The sequence below is a fragment of the Megalobrama amblycephala genome, linkage group LG1, assembly GCF_018812025.1.
Source record: "Megalobrama amblycephala isolate DHTTF-2021 linkage group LG1, ASM1881202v1, whole genome shotgun sequence".
Lineage (NCBI taxonomy): Eukaryota > Metazoa > Chordata > Actinopteri > Cypriniformes > Xenocyprididae > Megalobrama > Megalobrama amblycephala.
In genome coordinates, this window is record NC_063044.1 from 70,802,266 (window position 1) to 70,821,950 (window position 19,685).

The window sequence follows — 19,685 nt, forward strand, 5'->3', positions numbered from 1 at the left end:
GTGGTATTGTGAGCAAATGAAGCCTCGAGAAATGAACCCTTTTGTGAACCACTTGGCTGAAAAGCTTCAATGCTTCATGAATGCCATCACTAGACCTTAGTTTGAAAAAAATATATTACTGGTGTAATCTTAAAGGGTTAGTTTACCCAAAAATGAAATTCAAAATATTTTGAATTTGGACTGCAGTACCTGTTTCGACCACTGGGTGTCATTCCTACATAGAGCCCCTTTAATTACTCACCCTAATGTCATTCCAAGGGTTTCATTTTGGAGAGACAATTTTGTCGAATAAAGCAGTTAATTTTGTTTTATTTTTGTGTACAAAAAGTATTCTCGTCGCTTCATTACATTAAGGTTGAACCACTGCAGTCACGTCGACTGATATAACAATGTCTTTTCTGGACACTGAATGCTGTAATTTCGTTGCTTTCAATGTAGGATAAAAAAAACCTCTTGGATTTCATCAAAAATATCTTATTTTGTGTTCCGAAGATGAACGAAGGTCTTACGGGCGTGGAATGAAATGAGGGCGAGAAATTAATGACAGAAATTCCATTTTTGGGTGAACTAACCCTTTAAGTTGAAACAATGGCTCTGATATATTTTAAGATGTCAGTTCAAGTTGCTTTCAGTTAAAACGGCTCAAACATGCATATTAGTCTGGGACTAGGGTTAAACCTTGTCTGTGAAATGGGGTCAAAATTCATGAAGTCATGCCATTAAATGTTGCATGCACTGCATGCACAAAATGAATATATGAAGTGTTGTTTTCTGAGAAACTGAACAATAATGAGTTTATGCTTCAAACAAGAATAAATATCTGTCAGTGGAGGATAAGAACTTGTTAGATTTTTCTGGGCCCACTGGATATTTGTTCGTTTTAATCAAACTCACTTCATTTTAGTCATTTTGCTCCTCTAGTACTGTAAATGACATTTGCACTGGAAAAAGGGCCAAAAATAATGAGGATGAACACCACTTTCTTTTTTCTTTTTTCTTTTTTTTTTTTTTTTTTTGCAATTTAATCAAAATGTCAAGTAAAAAATATTTCTATATTTTATTGTTTGGAGATCATTTGAAAAATGTGGATAACCAAACAGTTGTGGGGCACCATTGATTTCCTTACTGTGAAAGTCATCATGTTTGGTTACCCATATTCTTCAAAATATCTCCTTCTGTGTTCAACAGAAGAAAGAAACACATACAGGTTTGGAAAAACTTGAGGGTGAGTAAATGATGACAGGATTTTCATTTTTAGGTGACCGATTCCATTATGCTTTATTTTATTTATTTCTTAAATGAAAACATAATGGAGATCTGTTGGAAGTTGTATTTTCAAACTTTGAAGCATTGCTAATACAAGAAAGGTAGACATTTATAGACCATACTGATGTATTTTGTCCCCTTAATTAAAAAGATCTTTAAAAAAAGTCTTAAATTTACATTCATAAAACCTTCAGAAACCCTGCAAATACTTCATAATGTGAATCCTTAACATTTATTATAACAAACTGATGCTGATTTTTCTAGAGTATTTTATGTTCAAGTTTTATATCATCATTTTACTATGAACTTTGTTGATGTAGTTAAGTTACAGCAGTAAACTTTGATCTTCAGACAACATGCCTAAAAATATTGACAGATATTTAGAGTTTGAGGCACAGCATGTGAACATTTGAACTGGATATACATGAGCTGCACTGTATGTTCCTCTGTGTTATATCTGTGAAATGACTTATGACCTCTGACCTGGAGAACAACATGATGAGCTTCACACGGTCAGTGTTTGGGATTGACAGCTGTATTCAGGTGCTAAAAATTTATATCTGATATTAATGATTGATCTGTGATCCATGTTTTTTTTTTTAGTTAAAACACATTCCAGGACATGTGCAACCACATCGAGGCCCATAAGAGTATTTCCGTGTACGTTTTAAATGAATGCTTACTTTGCTTTTCTGATTTCCTTTCAGTAAATTCACTTTTAGAAAATTATTCATGAAACTAAAAGTGTAATCCTCAGACTTTATTAGAACATAGTAAAACCTGTGGCTTTGACTCATTTTATACTCAAAACAATAGTATAAAAATAATGTATTCACCTTTATGTCACAGTCATTCCAAAACCCCAAGCCAGAGTTTTTACACTTTCTTCTGTATTATATATCTATTCCATAGAATGACAAGACAGCTTTGTGTCATGTTGACTGGACTTTAGGTTCATGACCGTTAAGAACGTATGTTCGATAAGGTGTGAATATGGGTAGTATGAATGAAAATCAGACATATCTGCCATGTTGTTACGGTCACATGACCTACCAGCATCAGTTGTGTTGCTTTACTGCCATTCATAAATCCTTTCCCATGGCCTCATGTGATCGTAAAGGGTCCATCGAATGCGCACTTCAGAATCTTGCAGGGAGTACATCCAGGTACTTTTTGCCTAGCTTTTCGAATACAATGAATTCGAAATCCTGTTTTGCCATTTCTAATTTTCCCGTATAGTAGGGAAGTATTCGATTTCGAATACCCTTTTGGAAAATGGCAGTTCAGCTATAACCCTAATCAAGCACTCCTGAACCAGATAATTCGTGTTCAGGGTGTTCAGGTATTTGCCATGTACACCAGAAAAGACTGGACAAATTAAAACTTACAAGTATTATTTTGAGGACCAAAAAGAAAAATGTGACCCCCTTCCCAACTCCTCCAAATGTTTAAGATACTTATACTGCTTTGATGTTTAGAATGTAGATGTAATGCAGCAGACATATTTTAGTTGACATTGCCATCTTACATCAATTATTGCTCAATGTTCAATATAACATTGTATTAGACTGAAGAGATGTCAGATATCGTTTGAGCCACATTCAAAAATGCTTAGTGTACATTTAAAATTAAAAAGGAAACAAGGTTAGGAAAGCCTTTTGAAGTTATTCCTCAAATACCTAAAATACCATTTGTAACCTTCCATTATTTACAGATTACTTTAAGGCTTCTTTTTTTTTTTTTTATTAAAAGGAACAAAAACAATTGACATACCAGTCTATGAAAATTGTAGCAATATGGGAGCATTTGAAATAACCCAAATACTGAAAGTGATTGAAGTAAAAGTTAATAGCCAATGACCAATTGATCTGCATTTCAGCCATGTTGTAAGGAACTGAAGTCACAAACTCATGAACACTGCAGAAGTTTATTCTAAGCTGGAAGTCTCAAACTTTAATCCACAAACAGGCAACACAAAATCACTGATTGTTTATTTGTTTATTTGATTCATGTTTTGTGGCCAGTACTACAGCACAATCATGGACAGGGGGATGCGTATGTCGTCTCAAACTGATCACCTGAAAGAGGACAAGAAATTAACTTGAGCATACAGGCGATTCTACAGGAAATTCAGCCAGACGGATGAGTCTGTGATGGTATACTTGTCTGATAGTAGTCATAAACGTTGATGACCGCTGGCTTGAGATTTTTCACTGCAAGAACCTGATTCAGTCGTAGAGTGTAAGTTATGGGGAATTGTTTGAGAACCTGCAAAACAGAAAAGATCAACAGCAGCACATACACCACACTCAAGATGGCAGCTAGTGAATATACCCAGTGTACAAAGTCTCACCTCTTTCAGATAAACTAGAACACGATCATCTTCAGCATCAACCCGCTCCACTAGCGGGGCAAACGATTTGGGTGGAGATCCAAGCTGATGAACATGCACAATGACATGCATGATTACATCTGAACGAGCTTCAAGAATCTTGGGATTTTACAAGACATCCTAACATACAAACCAGTGACGTATCTGTCGTGAAGCCAGACAGGAGTTTAATGTCCACGATAACCATGTTAGTACTTTCTTTTGGACCATTGTAACTGAATGAAGGGGAATAAAGAGGTTTAGTTAATAGGGACAAGAAAGCAACTTTCAGAGTAGTAGAGCCATAAACGTGAGCTGATTTTAAGAGTCAAATCTGTTCTTACTTCACTGTGAAGTTCAACATGAGATTGGCTCCAAGCGGTCGGCAGTCTCCCTTCACCTTTGCTTCGACACTCAGTGCTCTGACAACTTTAATAGGTGTCGGGATGTTGTAGAAACATGCGATCTATGATTGCAAAGTAAAACAGAATTAGGACGTGCAACAAACAGAAATGGAGGGGGTGAAGATACAGACCTCCACAGACACACAATAGGACCCTGATGCTTTAACACTATATTTGCCAGTAATGTTCTTCAGCGGCTTCTCCTGATACAGCAGCCTGTTGTCCCGATTCACGGTGAAGCTATAAGACTCTCCTCCTGCCACTGAGGACTTTAGCAGCATACACAGACAGGGCATGAAGAGCCACCACAGTGTCCTAAAAACAAGCACCAGATTAAAAACTCCACTCATAAGTGATTGAGGTCATGTTTGGTGGTCAGAGCTACCTGGGTGGAGGAGAAGCCTCCATAGGGATTCTGCTGGGTCACGAGCCAGTTGACAATGCGGTTAGCATAGCTCAGAGTTGCAGTTGCGAGAGGCTGTTTAGTGAGAACCGCTAGCAGCACATAAGAGCTGATCTCCACCGCCAGAGTATCACCAGATGAAGTCCGAGACCAATGGAGCTTTGAACCTGAAGACAATACGGAGGGCAGAAAGTTGATGTCAAAGAACCTGATGAAGCAACATCAAGAGGCTAGTTGTGATCGAGTGCTGGTCTCTCCAGCAGGACTGAAGGTGTAGGCCAGCAGAGCTGTAATGTAAGTGTTTCTCAAGTTCCCAACGACAGGCCTCAAGCATGACAGAGCGTTGGTGATGACAGGATCCTGAAAACCAAAGCAAGCGTCAAGATTACAGTCAGAACAAGGTCATCTGCAAGGAGTTCATACAACTACTGGAGTTTTTACCGTGGTGGGGACACCTAGTTCAAGCAGTGATGCAATGATGTAGGCAGTCATGGTGACATTATCATCAACGCCACCCTAAAACACCAGTATAAATTTAGAACAGTCTCAGCCTTTTAATACATTATGGACCATTTGAAGAAACATGTGACCACCTTCATTTCATAGTGGTACAAAGTTCCCTGCTGCATGAAACAGCCATCTGAACCCTGCTTGCTGATCAACCAATCCTTTGCGCTCTGCAGGACATTCGGATCAATGAAGATAAATTGCCTCGCTAGACCAAAAGTCCTCAGGACAAAGGCGGTCAACCTGGCCATGGAGAAGTGGTCACAAACTGAACTTACAAACCGCTGGTGCCACCACAGACTACACACAACAGAACTGTCATACTCACCATGTATTTGATTCATCAAAACCAAATGTGCTGAATGAACCATCATTGTGCTTGTAGTTCAGTTGTCCTTGGTATCCTGTTCAGGTCAAAAACCACAAGAAATTAGACATGCTCCAATAGTAAGAACTGAACGTCCTTAGAACTTAGTATCCAGAGTTTAAAAATAAGTAATTTTATTAATTTCTAAAGCACATTTCAAAACAGGTTGCAACCAAAGTGCTGTACATTCTCCTTATAGTGGACTTCAGTGGTCTCTCCAAATGGCTGAAGGTCAAAATTACAGTTTCATTGCAGCTTCAAAACGATACCAAATGAGGAATAAGGGTCTTATCTAGTGAAACGTATATGCAATGTATATGCTTTATAAACAAGTGATCGCCTTGCACGTGCTTCTGCTTTCTGTATTAGGGAAGGCGTAGGACATACAGCGTAAGATGCGTTTAACAGATGGTTTCTCTAGATAAGACCCATATTCCTCGTCTGGTATCGTTTAAAGCCCTTTAAAGCTGCACTGAAACTGCAATTTTGACCTTCAACCGTTTGGCCACTATAAGGAGAATAATGCTGGAATGTTTATCCAAAACCTTCATTTCTTTTCGACCAGGAAAGAAAGACATGAACATCTTGGATGACATGGGGGTGAGTAAATTATAAGGAACAATTTTGAATGGGAACTAATCCTTTAAGACAAAGAATACAAACAAGTTTTTAAAGTGCATTTAAAAATGTAGAAACAGAAGTGGAAGATCTAATATTGAAAGGCAGACTGTTCCAGAGTTGAGAAGCAGCCACAGAGAAAGCCCGGTCACCATTAGTTTTATAACGTGAGTGAGGAAAAAGAAATTGATTGGCTGAGCGTAAGGATCTTGAGGCATTGTATGGGACAAGATCACGTATAATACCATGCAAAGCTTTTTAAAAAAAAAAAAAAAAAAAAAAAAAAAAAAAAAAGCAAGCAAAATCTTAAAATCAATCCAGGACATAACTGGTAGCCAGTGGAGAGAGGCAAGCACAGGAGTAATGTGTTGATGGATTTTAGTGCCAGTCAGTAGCCTGGTCATTTGTCAGGTCAGTCAATTGTCAGGTGAATTAGGCAAACCCATGTATAGAGTATTACAGTAGTCCAACTCTGAAGTAAAAAGCATGAGTAAATTGATTGTCATACACACCTCTCTGAAGGTAGCCTATGGCGGTCTCTCAGATGGCTGCAGTGAGCTGCGCCGTTACTTCCAGGTACTGCAGAATGTAAATATTGGGAGCAAGAACACCCATATTCTGTTCTCCACAGCCATACGGCATCCGCAATAACCCATCCAGATTCTTTAGTGCACGACCTATTAAGTCTCCTATGAGGGGAAGAGAAACAAGTGGTCAAGCCAAAAACCTACATCAGAAGCCCAAGTTATTCTGGTGAATATCAGTGTTTGCTTCAATGAACCCCTTTACCAAGGACAGAAACAGAGCATTTGGCTGATCCCTGGATCATGTTTGTTGGAAATGTCAGAGTCACGTCTTCAGAAAGAACGTTTCCTGCAGACCAAACAGAACAGCACTGAGCATTAGGCTAATGTTTGGCTGTACAGAGAGAATGTGTTTGGGAACAACTGATTGCAAACAAACCCTTTGGACACAGTAACCAATTCTGGGTGTTTGTCCTCTCAACTCCTTCAGGCTATATTTTAAAAAAATAAATAAAAACAACCACACATCACATCAGTAAAAAGCACAATGCACTACATTATCCAGAAATATGGTGAACACACAGACCAGGACAAGTAGACTTTGAGTGACTACATCAACGCGTCCCCTTGTCGGCACAGTCACAACCTCATTGCCACACAGAGTTTGGGATTGTTCAGCTGAAGCATTGACCGTCACATTGACAGCTCCTGCAAAGAAAGAGGTAGCGAGTTAGAATACACGATAAAACGCATTTTAGTTGTGATCGTGATCATTGCTTCTCTAAGCATAAACTATATTTACCCACTGATTATTCATCATGAAAGCCAGTTGCTAGGCATCAAGAGTACTATAGGGAGTAACACCTCAAACATTTCAAATTAGAGACAGATGGCCAAAAACTGACCGAGAACAGAAGCTGTGAAACCCCATTTAAAGGTTTTTCTCCCATTGGCACAGAGACAGGATGAATACGGATCATTCAACAGTTTTAGAGTAAAGGCCGATGACTGAGCTGGAGTTACTCGAATCTGCCGAACAACAACAGTGCACATTAAGCAAAGACAGGGATCTTCTGTATATACACTGTAGATCCATTATAAATAAAACATACCATGATGCATTTGGACAGATAGCTGAAGACCGTGGCCTTGGCAGGAGGAGCGAGACCAAAACCTTTGGAGGACAGACAGAATGCCTCCATCTCCCATGTGGTGATGGTGTCAGGAACCTTGAGGGGAACTTGTGTGGATCCAGTAGCTCTGAGGAACATACCAGAAAAGTACAAGTTAGGAAAAATGGGATAGGAGAGAATCGTGGCTTTAGATGGGGTCAAGTGCTGAAATGAAGACATGCTTCACTAACCCCACTTCAGCAAGTTGCCAGATCCACGTTTCTGGAAAGTAAGTCCTGACGGTCACATCATAGGTGGCACTGCTATCACTACTTTCTGCTACTGGAGCAGGGTCCAGAGCAGGGTCCGGAGCAGGGGGCATTGCAGGGGCCATTGCAGCCACCGCAAATGGCTGTACTTCCCCATAGTACACTGAAGCAAAAAGACATCAAGACTAGAATTTCTTGCTTTTTGCATGCACTTTAGTTCTGAAGCTACAAAGGATCAACAATCCCTCATTGCATTAATATTTGCATACTTAAACCCTCCACCACAACACTAAACAACTTGGTGAACTTAAGGTTTTTCCTGTTTCTCCAAGTCATTTTCATAGGAAAGAAAAAAAAAAAAAAAAAAAATATATATATATATATATATATATATATATATATATCCAACTGTGTAGACTTACCACTGGGGAAGCGTCGAAAATATATCAGGTCTTTGTACTTCAGGCAGACAGGTTCGCGTACATTCAGATACTAAGCATACTAGAAACTTCCAGGAAGGCGTGCTGATGCAAGTTGGAGCTAAACTCTGCAGGACACCGGCCCTCCAGGAACAAGTTTGGGGACCCCTGTCGTATAGCTTTTAAAACATAACACATTATTTTAAATACTGCTAATGATACGTAATACATTGTAAAAGAATCATCGCAAGTCTTTTATTTCAATCTTAACCAGCCCTCAAGATGTTTCCATTGCTTGGATTTGAAGATAAAGCATGTTTCTGATCATTAAGAGCATTTAATGTTTCCTCATGACAGCGGAAACAACTTAAAATGCTCCATCATTTTTGGCCATACAGATAAGTGCAAGACATCATTATAAACTATAAATGGTTTATTTTTATTTGTGTACTCACATCTCTCTGCTTTGGTAAAATAAAGATAACGGTGTGCTTTCAGCAGTCCGTCTCATGAGAAACTTTCTGAAACTGAAACTCAGCGAATAATCACACAAACATGAAACACACATCTTAAGAAAGCTTGAAATGTGTACTTTTAAATACAATAAATCACATTTAAAACATTCTCCTACAGTGTAATCTGTATGAAACTAAAATAAGCGGTGGAGCGTGAATGACACTTGATTTCGTTTATTTATTTAGTTTTTACGCCATGTTAGCATCAAGGCTATTTACATGGCAAACAGAAAGGTCAATATCATCCATAAAATTTACATTCACACTGTCGTAAATATTCCAAGCGCAGCTCTGGACTACAACGACTACAACACTCACCAGTGCAGTAGTTTTGCAAAGTAGTTTCGCGCTCTGACAGCGGCAGATCAGACCAAACGAATCGAGTGATGAATGCAGTTGGACATAGTGGTGTATTAGAGGTAAAAAATTATATAAATACTGTTCGGTTTCTCACACAAACCGATCGTTTCGTGTCTTAAGACATCAATGTGTCGTCACGAGCCGTAGGGTTTAATTTGGATTTGTCTATCGTGTTTTATTTACTCTTATTGTCCAAGTTCCCGCTGACTTGCATTATACCACTGACAGACGGCAGCGGTTGCAGTTAAAAATCATCATTTGTGTTCTACTGAAGAAACAAAGACACCTACATCTTGGATGCGCTGGGGGTAAGCAGATAAACATCAAATTTTCATTTTTGGGTGAACTATCCCTTTAACAGTCAAAGGAACTTGACATGAGAGACATAAAGGAGGAACTTCGCCTATTAATAAAAACCCACGGGTAAGTCTTGAGTGCCCCAGTCTGCACCTGGTGAAGACAACTTGATCGTGTCTTGATTTGAAGTTATGGAAGGGATTTCTTTTTATACTGGGGTTTATTTTATACAGTTTATTATTTTTATTTTCATCCCATTCTTTCTGCCACTTGTGAGTGGTGTATAAATTTATTACTGGATTAAAAATCAGCAGGTGTTATTTGACAGTCATATATTTCCAGGTCAAGCACATCCCTGGCAGTCGTGTCCGCTCTCTCATTACCAGTTAGTCCAATGTGACTTGGAACCCAGCAAAAGATATTAAAGTTTTCCTTCTTTAAAAGATCTAATTTAGTTAAAATCAACAATTATGGGGTGATCAGTCTTTAGGGTCTTTGTTCTTGACCTTTCTTAATATTTTCCAGAACCAGAAGTAATGCCCGGAATCCAAATGCTATATTGTTGATCTCCTATCACTGCTGATTCTGATACTTTTAAACGTGCCATAGAACGTGTTTTCAAAAGATGTAATATAAGTCTAAGGTGTCCCCTGAATGTGTCTGTGAAGTTTCAGCTCAAAATACCCCATAGATTTTTTTTTATTCTTTTTTTTTTAATTGCCTATTTTGGGGCATCATTAAATATGCGCCGATTCAGGCTGCGGCCCCTTTAAATTCTCGTGCTCCCCCACCCCCGGAGCTCGCGCTTGCCTTTAACAGCATAAACAAAGTTCACACAGCTAATATAACCCTCATAAAGAATGAAGAATAAAGTTGTGTTCATAAAGAATGAAGTTGTGTTTATGAATTATATAGACTGCAAGAGTTTAAAAAATGAAAATAACGACAGTCATATCTCCGTGAATACAGTAAGAAACGATGGTAACTTTAACCACATTTAACAGTACATTAACAACATGCTAACGAAACATTTAGAAAGACAATTTACAAATATCACTAAAAATATCATGGATCATGTCAGTTATTATTGCTCCATCTGCCATTTTTCGCTATTGTTCTTGCTTACCTAGTCTGATGATTCAGCTGTGCACAGATCCAGATGTCCTGCCCTTGTCTAATGCCTTGAACATGAGCTGGCATATGCAAATATTGGGGGCGTACATATTAATGATCCTGACTGTTACGTAACAGTTGGTGTTATGTTGAGAAACAATGGAGTTTGAGACTCACTGTATGTCATTTCCATGTACTTAACTGTTGTTATTTAACTATGCCAAGATATTCAATTTTTTAATTCTAGGGCACCTTTAAGTGAAATGTGAAAATGAAAAAATGTCAACTGTGGCATTACATTATGTCTGATAGTAGTTAGACGTTGATGACCACCGGCTTGAGATTTTTCACTGCAAGAACCTGTTTCAGCTGCAGAGTGTAAGTCATGGGGACGCCTTTGGGAACCTGAGAGACAGAAAGGATGAACAGCAGCACATACACACGTCGTCACCCACTCCACCCTTTAATAAAGGAAAAAACACTGGTTTAGAACAATGGTCTCACACCAAGCCTATTGGTTAGTGTATTTTAAGAAAATGTAATGAACCCTGATTGCTGATTTAGTTTAGTTTTAGTTTTTTTATTTGACAAGCCTTTATAAAAATTGTACAAAATAACAAGTATCCCATACACTTCATAAAAAACTGTCGAGGATAAAACACAATAAAGCCACTGGCTTATTTCCATTGCGGCCCTCGATGTTAATATAAAGAATAGAGGCTACATACAGAAGTAACAGAGCAACAGTATCTCCCAATCAACTTAAAAAACATATAAAATAAAAATACATTCACTTATGACAATAGACACGCCACAAAGCAAGCTAGCTTATATCACCAAACAACCATCTTTTTACCAAACTTTTAAATCTCCCAAAATCTTTTACTCCCTTTAATAATGCTGATAATTTATTCCATTCAATAGCACTAGTATATGGAAAAGTATTCTTCCCTACCAAACTTTTAAATTTGCATGGACAAATATTAATTTCTACCCCTAGTACCATAGGAATAATGCTGTCTCACCATGTAAAAATAATTTTCTAAATAACTTGGAACTACATTATTAACAATTTTATGAGTCATACCCAATTTTAAAAAAAGCACCCTTTTTTCCACAGTCAATAAACCCAACTCCTTAAATGATTCACTATACAAATGTGTTTGTGAATGCACTTTTAAAATAATTCTAACTAATTTATTTTGAGCCTTTTGCAATTTATCTTTTATACCTTGAGAACAACTACTGTACCAGAAGGAGGTAGCATAATCAAAATGGGGCTGAATCAAGGTTCCTGCCAACAATTTTAAGGACTGAACATCCAATAAGTCAACTTGCCTAGCTAAAAACTTAATTTTACCACATATTTTTGTAAATACCTTTCTAGCCATAAAATCACCTGATAATTTATTATCTATTAAACAACCCAAATAGTTTACTACATTTTTTGCCTCTATTTCCATATTGTTAATCTTAATCAAAAAAGTACCATCCTTATTCAATTTCCTTTTAGATGCAAAGAGAATGGCCTCAGTTTTGCCTGCATGTAGGGAAAGCTTATTATCTAAAAACCATTTGGACATCTCTTGTAACTGTGAATTCATTATTTCCTCTAAGACCCCCTTATCATGATGAAACACTAAAACTGCTGCATCATCAGCATAAAGAAAAAGTTCCTCTGAACATGCTACTTTAAGGTCATTTATGTAGGAACTGTGGACGAACCAGACAAATGAATCATTCAGATGATTCTTTCAAAACATAATTCTAATTCAGAATTGAGGTTCCGGCTCCAGCCCGTCTGCAGATAAAGCCAGGCTGATGACTTTTACGACACATGCTTCCTGATAGCAGAAGCAACATACCAAAGGGTCACCCAAGAAGACAGAGAGACAATCCAGACCCTTTTGTTTCCTTACTTCACAGGAAAGCCAAAGAGACTGTTGAACAAATAAATCTGCCTCAAAATTGTTCCAACAATTTTAACGGACTTATCAAACATCTTTTAACTACATACATTTTGCATTATGTGTCCACAAGTACTACCTGTAAACAGTTAGGCTTTAGAACACTCACAATTCATGTAAATGTGTTAACTCTTGACTGAATGACTGAAAGTATGCCTTATTTGGACTTAATTTGATTCTTTCCCCCTTTCCTATATCCTGACTTGAATGAAATCTGTTTAAAATGTATTGTATTCCATTTAATAGAAATTATGTTAAAATGGCACTCTCTGCTGAAGCAGAAACAGGATGTAACACTTATGTTTTATTGGGGGCAGAGGAAGGCCCTCTTGAAACAGGACAATGTCTGATTGGCCAGGACTCCTCAGAGGGGTGACAAACAACTAAGTTTAAATGATCATATTGCAAGATAGTGAACGGGAGAAGTTGGTTAGTAAACGAACAGGGAGTTGGTTCTGTTCTGGGAAAAGAAGCCCAGACAAGTACCAAGAACAATGGAGTGACAAGAAGAACAGACAAGCCGCTCATTCAAGCCATCCAACCTTCACTCACTTTTCTTTTCTTTACTTAATTTTCCTTTACCGCTGAAAGTCTTGTGTCCTAAGTTTCGCCGCAAAGTTCAACCAACGACTTTTGCCGCTTCAACTCCAGCGACAAAGAGACTTCGTTTCATTGTCCCACACGGACCTGATCTGGACCAATCATCGACTTGGGAAACCGTCCTCTGCACGACGAGGGAAATTCACCTTTAAGTCAACGCAAGCAAGTACCTCCAGATGAAAACTGAACTGGTGCATTTAAACGAATGATTCATGGTTCGTTCTGGTCTTTGAAATGCATTGATAGGAATTCGGTTAATCAGATCACTCTCTCTCTCTCCCTCTCTCTCTCTCCCTCTCTCTCTCTCTTTCAAAAGAGAGATATCTTTCTCTCTCATTTCCTTCTTACTGCAACGCGTATGAATGTGTGTGTGTGTGTGTGTGTGTGTGTGTGTGTGTGTGTGTGTGTGTGTGTGTGTGTGTGTGTGTGTGTGTGTGTGTGTGTGTGTGTGTGTGTGTGTGTGTGTGTGTGTGTGTGTGTGCCTTTGTGTTAGATTAGTTTGTGTTAGAATAAATAAAATCTCTTGTAGATTTTAAAAGAAAGTGTCTTGTATTATGTGCTTTATGATTTAATGTCTTAAACTGTGATCAAGCTACCTGCTTTAATCAGGATTTTCACGATTGTTGGATATTTATATCCGTTACAAGAGCTTATTACGGCTCGAGCAAATGAACGCTGGACGAATCAGTTGCTTGGTCGTAATCTAAACAAATCTTTATAATTCCCTATAAATATTTCATTTGAGCTAATTTTACTTCCTAGGGTGTTTTCCCTACATTTATATATAAAAGAAAAAATAAGGGACCTAATATACTTCCTTGAGGAACTACACAATTAATAAATAAAGGACTAGATAATATACCCTTAATATCAACCCTCTGACTCCTATCATTAAGGTAGGACTGAACCCACCTGAGGGATTTCTCATCAAACCCAACAGCCTTTAACTTGTACATTAAAATTTTATGGTCTACGGTATCAAATGCCTTCTGAAGGTCCAACATAACCATCCCACAATATTTTCCATTGTCAACCGCTTTCCTTATTTTATCTGTCATATAATAAACAAGTTTCTGTTGAATGTAAAGGCCTAAACCCAAACTGTAAATCGTACAAGATATTACTTTTACGAATATAACTTTCAATCTGGTCATAAATAAGTCTTTCCATAATCTTAGACACCACACCTAAGACAGAAACAGGCCTATAATTATTCATATTTAACTTACAACCCGTTTTATATAATGGTATAACTCTAGCACTTTTAAACTCTCTTGGTATTTTACCTTGCTGAACTGATAAGTTTAAAATATATGATACATAAGGAGCAGTTACTCTAGCGGAATCCATAAAAAATTTAGCCGAAATATTATCAATCCCAGGAGCCTTATTTATTTTTAATTTGTTTATACATTTAAAAACGTCACTTTCAGTAATTGATCTCAACTTAAAGGAATCCTGAATAATTCCACACTGCCGAAAAAAAGATTGCACTTGCTTTTCATTATAAATATCAGGTCTTCCTGGAAGATAATTATATAATTTACTAGCTAATGATATAAAATACTGATTAAAAATGTCAGCAACTTCTTTTGGATTAGAAATTAAATTCTCCTCCACCTTTATATTAAATTTTGAAGACTTCATATTTACCGCATTTGAATAACCTAAATTCTTTAACACTCCCCAAAGCTTTTTTGGTTCATGTCTATTTTCATTTATCTTATCCTTAAAATAATTTCTTTTTGCTTCTCTTATTATATCCCTAACCTCATTTCTTCTTAATTTATAAAGCTCAAAACTACTAACTTTCAAATCATTCTTATACTTCTTAAAACAGTCATTCCTTAAATTTCAGCCGACCTAATATTTCATTAGAGATCCAAGGTTCTGATCGTTGTTTAACTCTTACTTTCTTAACAGGAGCTACCCTATCTAAAACCTGACAAAATAATTCCTTAAAACACACCCAAGCTTTATCAACATCCTTACAACCCAATACATATGACCAATCAACCTTTCCCAATTCCTCACAAAATAAATCAGGTCTATATTTTTTCATAGATCTCACAGATACAGTATTATGTCCATTAAATTTGGTCTTCAACACTTATAATAAAAAAAAAAAAAAAAAAAAATATATATATATATATATATATATATATATATATATATATATATATATATATATATATATATATATATATATATATATATATATATATATATATATTAAACAGTGATCACTCAACAATCAATAACACCACTGCAGCCTATCTTCACTGAGTCAGATACCAGTATTACATCAATAACGGACTGAGACTTTGGCATAATTCTAGTTGGCACCTTAATTTGTTTCAATGAAAAAAAAAAAAAAAAAAAAAAAAAAAACAATTTTTTTAAAGGACTTATACATTACGGAGTCACTTTTCAACATATCCGTGTTTAAATCCCCACAAATTATAACCTCTGAATCATGGAGTTTCAGACCTTCATTTAAAACCCCTTCCAGCAACTCATAAAAATCACTCTGATCAGGTGGACGATACAGTGATCCAATTAAAATAGGCTTGCTTTTTGGTAATAAGATGTCCATCCACACAGCCTCAATACAAGCACAGTCCAAATCATTTCTAACATTGTACGTCAAATCAGATCGGACATATACACATACACCTCCTCCCTTACGATTTCGATCTCTTCTTATCAAACTATAATTTGCAATTCCGATTTCAGAATCCAAAATCGAATCGTCCAACCATGTTTCGCTACACCCAAGTACTGACAACTTGAGCTCAGAACATAGCAGTCTTATCTCCGTGATCTTTGGAAGTAAGCTCCTAACATTCAGATGAGCGATAAGTAGACCCTTTGAGGTCTTCCTTAAGTCTATACCGTAGACAGCTTCCTCCCGAATAGAGCTTACCGATTCATCCAGATGCTTGAACACCATCGCCCGCTCACGCCGTGAGGGCTCCACATAATCGGGGCTTGGCTTTAAATCTACCAACCTGGAGCAGGCCTCAGAATCAGCAAAACCATCAATCGCCTCCTGACGCAATACAACTCTGTTATCCTTGTAGAAAGGAGCCATGTTCTCCCAATTTTCGGCAATATAACTCCATTCTGCTGTAATCCCGGATCGTTGGTCCTCCTTGCCACCTGCAGTCAGCACATCCAAGTTTCAGAAAGATCAACCAATCCTTTGCACTCTGCAGGACGTGGATCAAGATATTTTACCTTTCATGTAATAGCACAGTGACTATTTAGAGCTGCTGCAGGGCTCAACACAAAGGACTTTTCTACTGACATGGTTGAGCTAGTGGTTCAAATTTTTACATACCAGTGAAACACCTTAAGTACAGAATTAACAAAATAAATGTAAACCATGCATAGCCTCCACTGTATAAATTAAATATAGCTTAATCCTTAAAGTTACTCAAGAGCAGATGACTTAGTCTTGTTAGATGAACAGGAGTAGGTTTATTAGGCTGAGGTCACTTTGAGTGGCAAGTATCCAACATACTGTTAAATGTATGGTTTTCATATACATAATACTTGAGTGGATAGTGGAGTCATTCAATGAGGAAAGTATTGCCCCTTTCAGTTTGTTATAGAACTGGCTACATTAGATATTGGTCTATAACTGAATGCCTACATAAAGTGCATATTACCATGGAGAGAAAAGTAGAGACTTGTAAATCAAGAAGCAGTTATTAAATGTCACCTGCAAAGTGCATACGAGTGTAACAATATTTCCCATTAAAACAATTTTAACCTTCCATTTACATAGATTACTCTGCAAAATGTTTAGACTTAGAATTTTAGTTACTGGTCCAAAACAAATGAAAAGCAGCTTTTTGAAGAAATCCACTACAGTTGCAAGAGCATTTAGTCAGTCAAGTTTTAGCTTCAAAAAGTGAAAGCTCAACCAGTTAATAACAGCCACTGCCTGAGCAAACTACATTTCAGTCATGTTATAAGGACCTGAAAGCACATGGGCAATAGAAACATGAAACCTACAACTTCCTGACTTAATTACAAGGGAGGCAACAAAAAGACGGATTGTATAAAATCCATTTTATTCGAGTCATGCATCCTGTAGCCAGTACTCAAATCAGGGACAGGACGACATGTATGTGGTCTCAAACGCATCACCTGAAAGAGGAACAGGAAGTGAGCTGGATCATGTTCAGTGAACTTGCCAGAGCAAAACATGATTAAGATGCAAGCATACTTGTCTGATAGTAGTCATAAACGTTGATGACCGCTGGCTTGAGATTTTTCACTGCAAGAACCTGATTCAGCTGCAAAGCGTAAGTCATGGGGACGCCTTTGGGAACCTGAGAGACAGAAAAGATGACCAACAGCACACAAGATTATGGCAGCTAGTGAATATACCCAGTGAACAAAGTCTCACCTCTTTCAGATACACTAGGACATGATCATCTCCAGCATCAACCCGCTCCACTAGTGGGGCGAATGTTTGGGGTGAAGATCCAAGCTGAGAGAAAGAGTTTACATAATTAAATCCCAAGATGCTTGAAGCTCCTTCAGACTTTCCGAATCTTAAACATACGAACCAGTGACGTATCTGCCGTGAAGCCAGACAGGAGCTTAATGTCCACAATAACCATGTTAGTGCTTGCTTTTGCGCCATTGTAACTGAATGAGGGTGATGAGGGAATAAAGAGGTTTAGTCAACAGGAGCAAGAACAGCTTCCTTTTGTAGGAGTCAGAAACATGGTCTGGTTTCAGGACACAAAGCCAAAGCTATTCTTACTTCACCGTGAAGCTCAACACAAGATTGGCTCCCAGTGGTCGGCAGTCTGCCTTCACCTTTGCTTCGACACTCAGCGTCCTAGTGACTTTAACGGGTGTCGGGATGTTGTAGAAACATGCAACCTACAGTAGGAGTTCAGAGCAAACACAATGATAATTAGGAAGTGCACAACAGAGACAAACAGAATGGTGAATACACAGACCTGCACAGACACACAAGTGGATCCGGTGACTTTAACATTATATTTGCCAGGAACGTTCTTCAGCGGCTTCTCCTGATACAGCAGCCTATTGTCCCAATTCACAGTGAAGCTATAAGACTCTCCTCCTGCCACCGAGGACTGTACAGTAACAGTGCTGGAGCCGTCCAAGCTGAACACTTTAGCAGCATACACAGACAGAGCATGAAGAGCCACCACAGTGTCCTAAAAACAAGCACCAGATTAAAAACTCCACTCATATAAATGATTGAACTCATGTTTGGCCATCAGAGGAACCTGGGTAGAGGAGAAGCCTCCATAGGGATTCTGCTGGGTCACGAGCCAGTTGACAATGCGGTTAGCATAGCCCAGAGTAGCCGCTGAGAGAGGCTGTTCAGTGAGAACCGCTAAAAGCACATAAGAGCTGATCTCCACCGCCAGAGTATCACCAGATGAAGTCTGAGACCAATGGAGCTTAGTGCCTAAAGAGGAGAAGGTGGGGAGAAAGTTGATGACAATGAACCTGATGAACCAACATCAAGAGGCTAGTAAGATTTCACCTTCAGAAATGGCATTGTTGTTTAAAGCAGTTAGAAGCTGTGATCGAGTGCTGGTCTCTCCAGCAAGACTGAAGGAGTAGGCCAGCAGAGCTGTGGCGTAAGTGTTTCCCAGGTTCCCAACGACAGGCCTCAAGCATGACAGAGCATTGGTGATGACAGGATCCTAAAGAGAACAAAAATTTATGACAGCCTGAACAGGAAGGTCATCCACAGGCTGCTCAAACATCAACTGGAGATGCTTTTACCGTGACAGGGATGCCTAGTTCAAGCAGTGATACAACAACATAGGCGGTCATGGTCACGCTGTCCCCAACACCACCCTAAAAAACACCAGCACACTTGATTTACAGGAACTCTGCACCAAGCCTATTGGTTAGAGGGTATTTTAAGACATGTAATGCACCTTCATGTCATTGTGGTGCAGAGTTCCCTGCTGAATGAAACAACCATCTGAACCCTGCTTGCTGATCAACCAATCCTTTGCACTCTGCAGGACATGCGGATCAATGAAGATAAATTGCCTGGCTAGAGCAAAAGTCCTCAGGACAAAGGCGGTCAACCTGGCCATGGAGTTGTTGACAAACTGAAACTTACAAACTGTTGTTGTCATGACAGATTACACAAAAGAACTGTCAAACTCACCATGTATTTGATTCATCATAACCAAATGTGCTGAATGAACCATCTTCATGCCTGTAGTTTAATTGTCCTTGGTATCCTGTTCAGGTCAAAAGCCACATGTAAATTGGTCAGGAAGGGAGTGTCTGAGGCACTCCAATAAGAAGAGCAGAACTAAACCTCCTTGGAAGTTAGTCTTCTACATATTTAAAGTGGATTTGGTTATCCATACCACTCTGAAGGTAGCCTATGGCAGTCTCTCGGATGGCTGCGGTGAGTTGCCCCGTGGCTTCCAGGTACAGCAAGATGTAAATATTGGGAGCAAGAACAATCATATTCTGTTCTCCACAGCCATACGGCATCTGTAATAACTTATCCAGATTCTTCAGCGCACGACCCATTATGTCCCCTAT

The 19,685-nt window shown here is 38.4% G+C and overlaps 3 protein-coding genes and 1 long non-coding RNA gene across 4 annotated transcripts in view; all 4 read right to left on the reverse strand.

Moving 5' to 3' along the window:
* Positions 1-3,266: 3,266 nt before the first annotated feature.
* Positions 3,267-4,955, reverse strand: LOC125248478 (alpha-2-macroglobulin-like protein 1). The gene is made up of 7 exons (XM_048160380.1): positions 4,886-4,955; positions 4,427-4,804; positions 3,982-4,356; positions 3,792-3,873; positions 3,620-3,703; positions 3,429-3,534; positions 3,267-3,344 (listed from the first exon to the last, which is right to left on the reverse strand). The coding sequence occupies exons 3-7, from the start codon at positions 3,999-4,001 to the stop codon at positions 3,304-3,306; spliced, it is 333 nt and encodes a 110-aa protein (XP_048016337.1). The 5' UTR covers positions 4,002-4,356; positions 4,427-4,804; positions 4,886-4,955; the 3' UTR covers positions 3,267-3,303.
* A 1,341-nt stretch (positions 4,956-6,296) lies between these two features.
* Positions 6,297-7,205, reverse strand: LOC125249124. The gene is made up of 3 exons (XR_007180505.1): positions 7,047-7,205; positions 6,900-6,951; positions 6,297-6,809 (listed from the first exon to the last, which is right to left on the reverse strand). It is a non-coding gene; the product is annotated as an uncharacterized LOC125249124 (long non-coding RNA).
* A 283-nt stretch (positions 7,206-7,488) lies between these two features.
* Positions 7,489-8,160, reverse strand: LOC125248451 (pregnancy zone protein-like). Its single transcript, XM_048160330.1, has 2 exons — positions 7,824-8,160; positions 7,489-7,720 (listed from the first exon to the last, which is right to left on the reverse strand). Exons 1-2 carry the CDS (start codon positions 7,964-7,966, stop codon positions 7,513-7,515), a joined length of 351 nt encoding a protein of 116 aa, XP_048016287.1. The 5' UTR covers positions 7,967-8,160; the 3' UTR covers positions 7,489-7,512.
* A 9,017-nt stretch (positions 8,161-17,177) lies between these two features.
* LOC125277193 overlaps positions 17,178-19,685 on the reverse strand; it is a 47,916-nt gene continuing 45,408 nt past the window's right edge. Inside the window, 12 exon segments of the mRNA XM_048205559.1 lie at positions 17,178-17,270; positions 17,350-17,455; positions 17,533-17,616; positions 17,696-17,777; positions 17,896-18,017; positions 18,098-18,319; positions 18,392-18,576; positions 18,655-18,817; positions 18,900-18,974; positions 19,058-19,214; positions 19,297-19,372; positions 19,505-19,681. Coding sequence (XP_048061516.1) covers positions 17,230-17,270; positions 17,350-17,455; positions 17,533-17,616; positions 17,696-17,777; positions 17,896-18,017; positions 18,098-18,319; positions 18,392-18,576; positions 18,655-18,817; positions 18,900-18,974; positions 19,058-19,214; positions 19,297-19,372; positions 19,505-19,681 — 1,490 coding nt within the window. The 3' untranslated portion in view covers positions 17,178-17,229.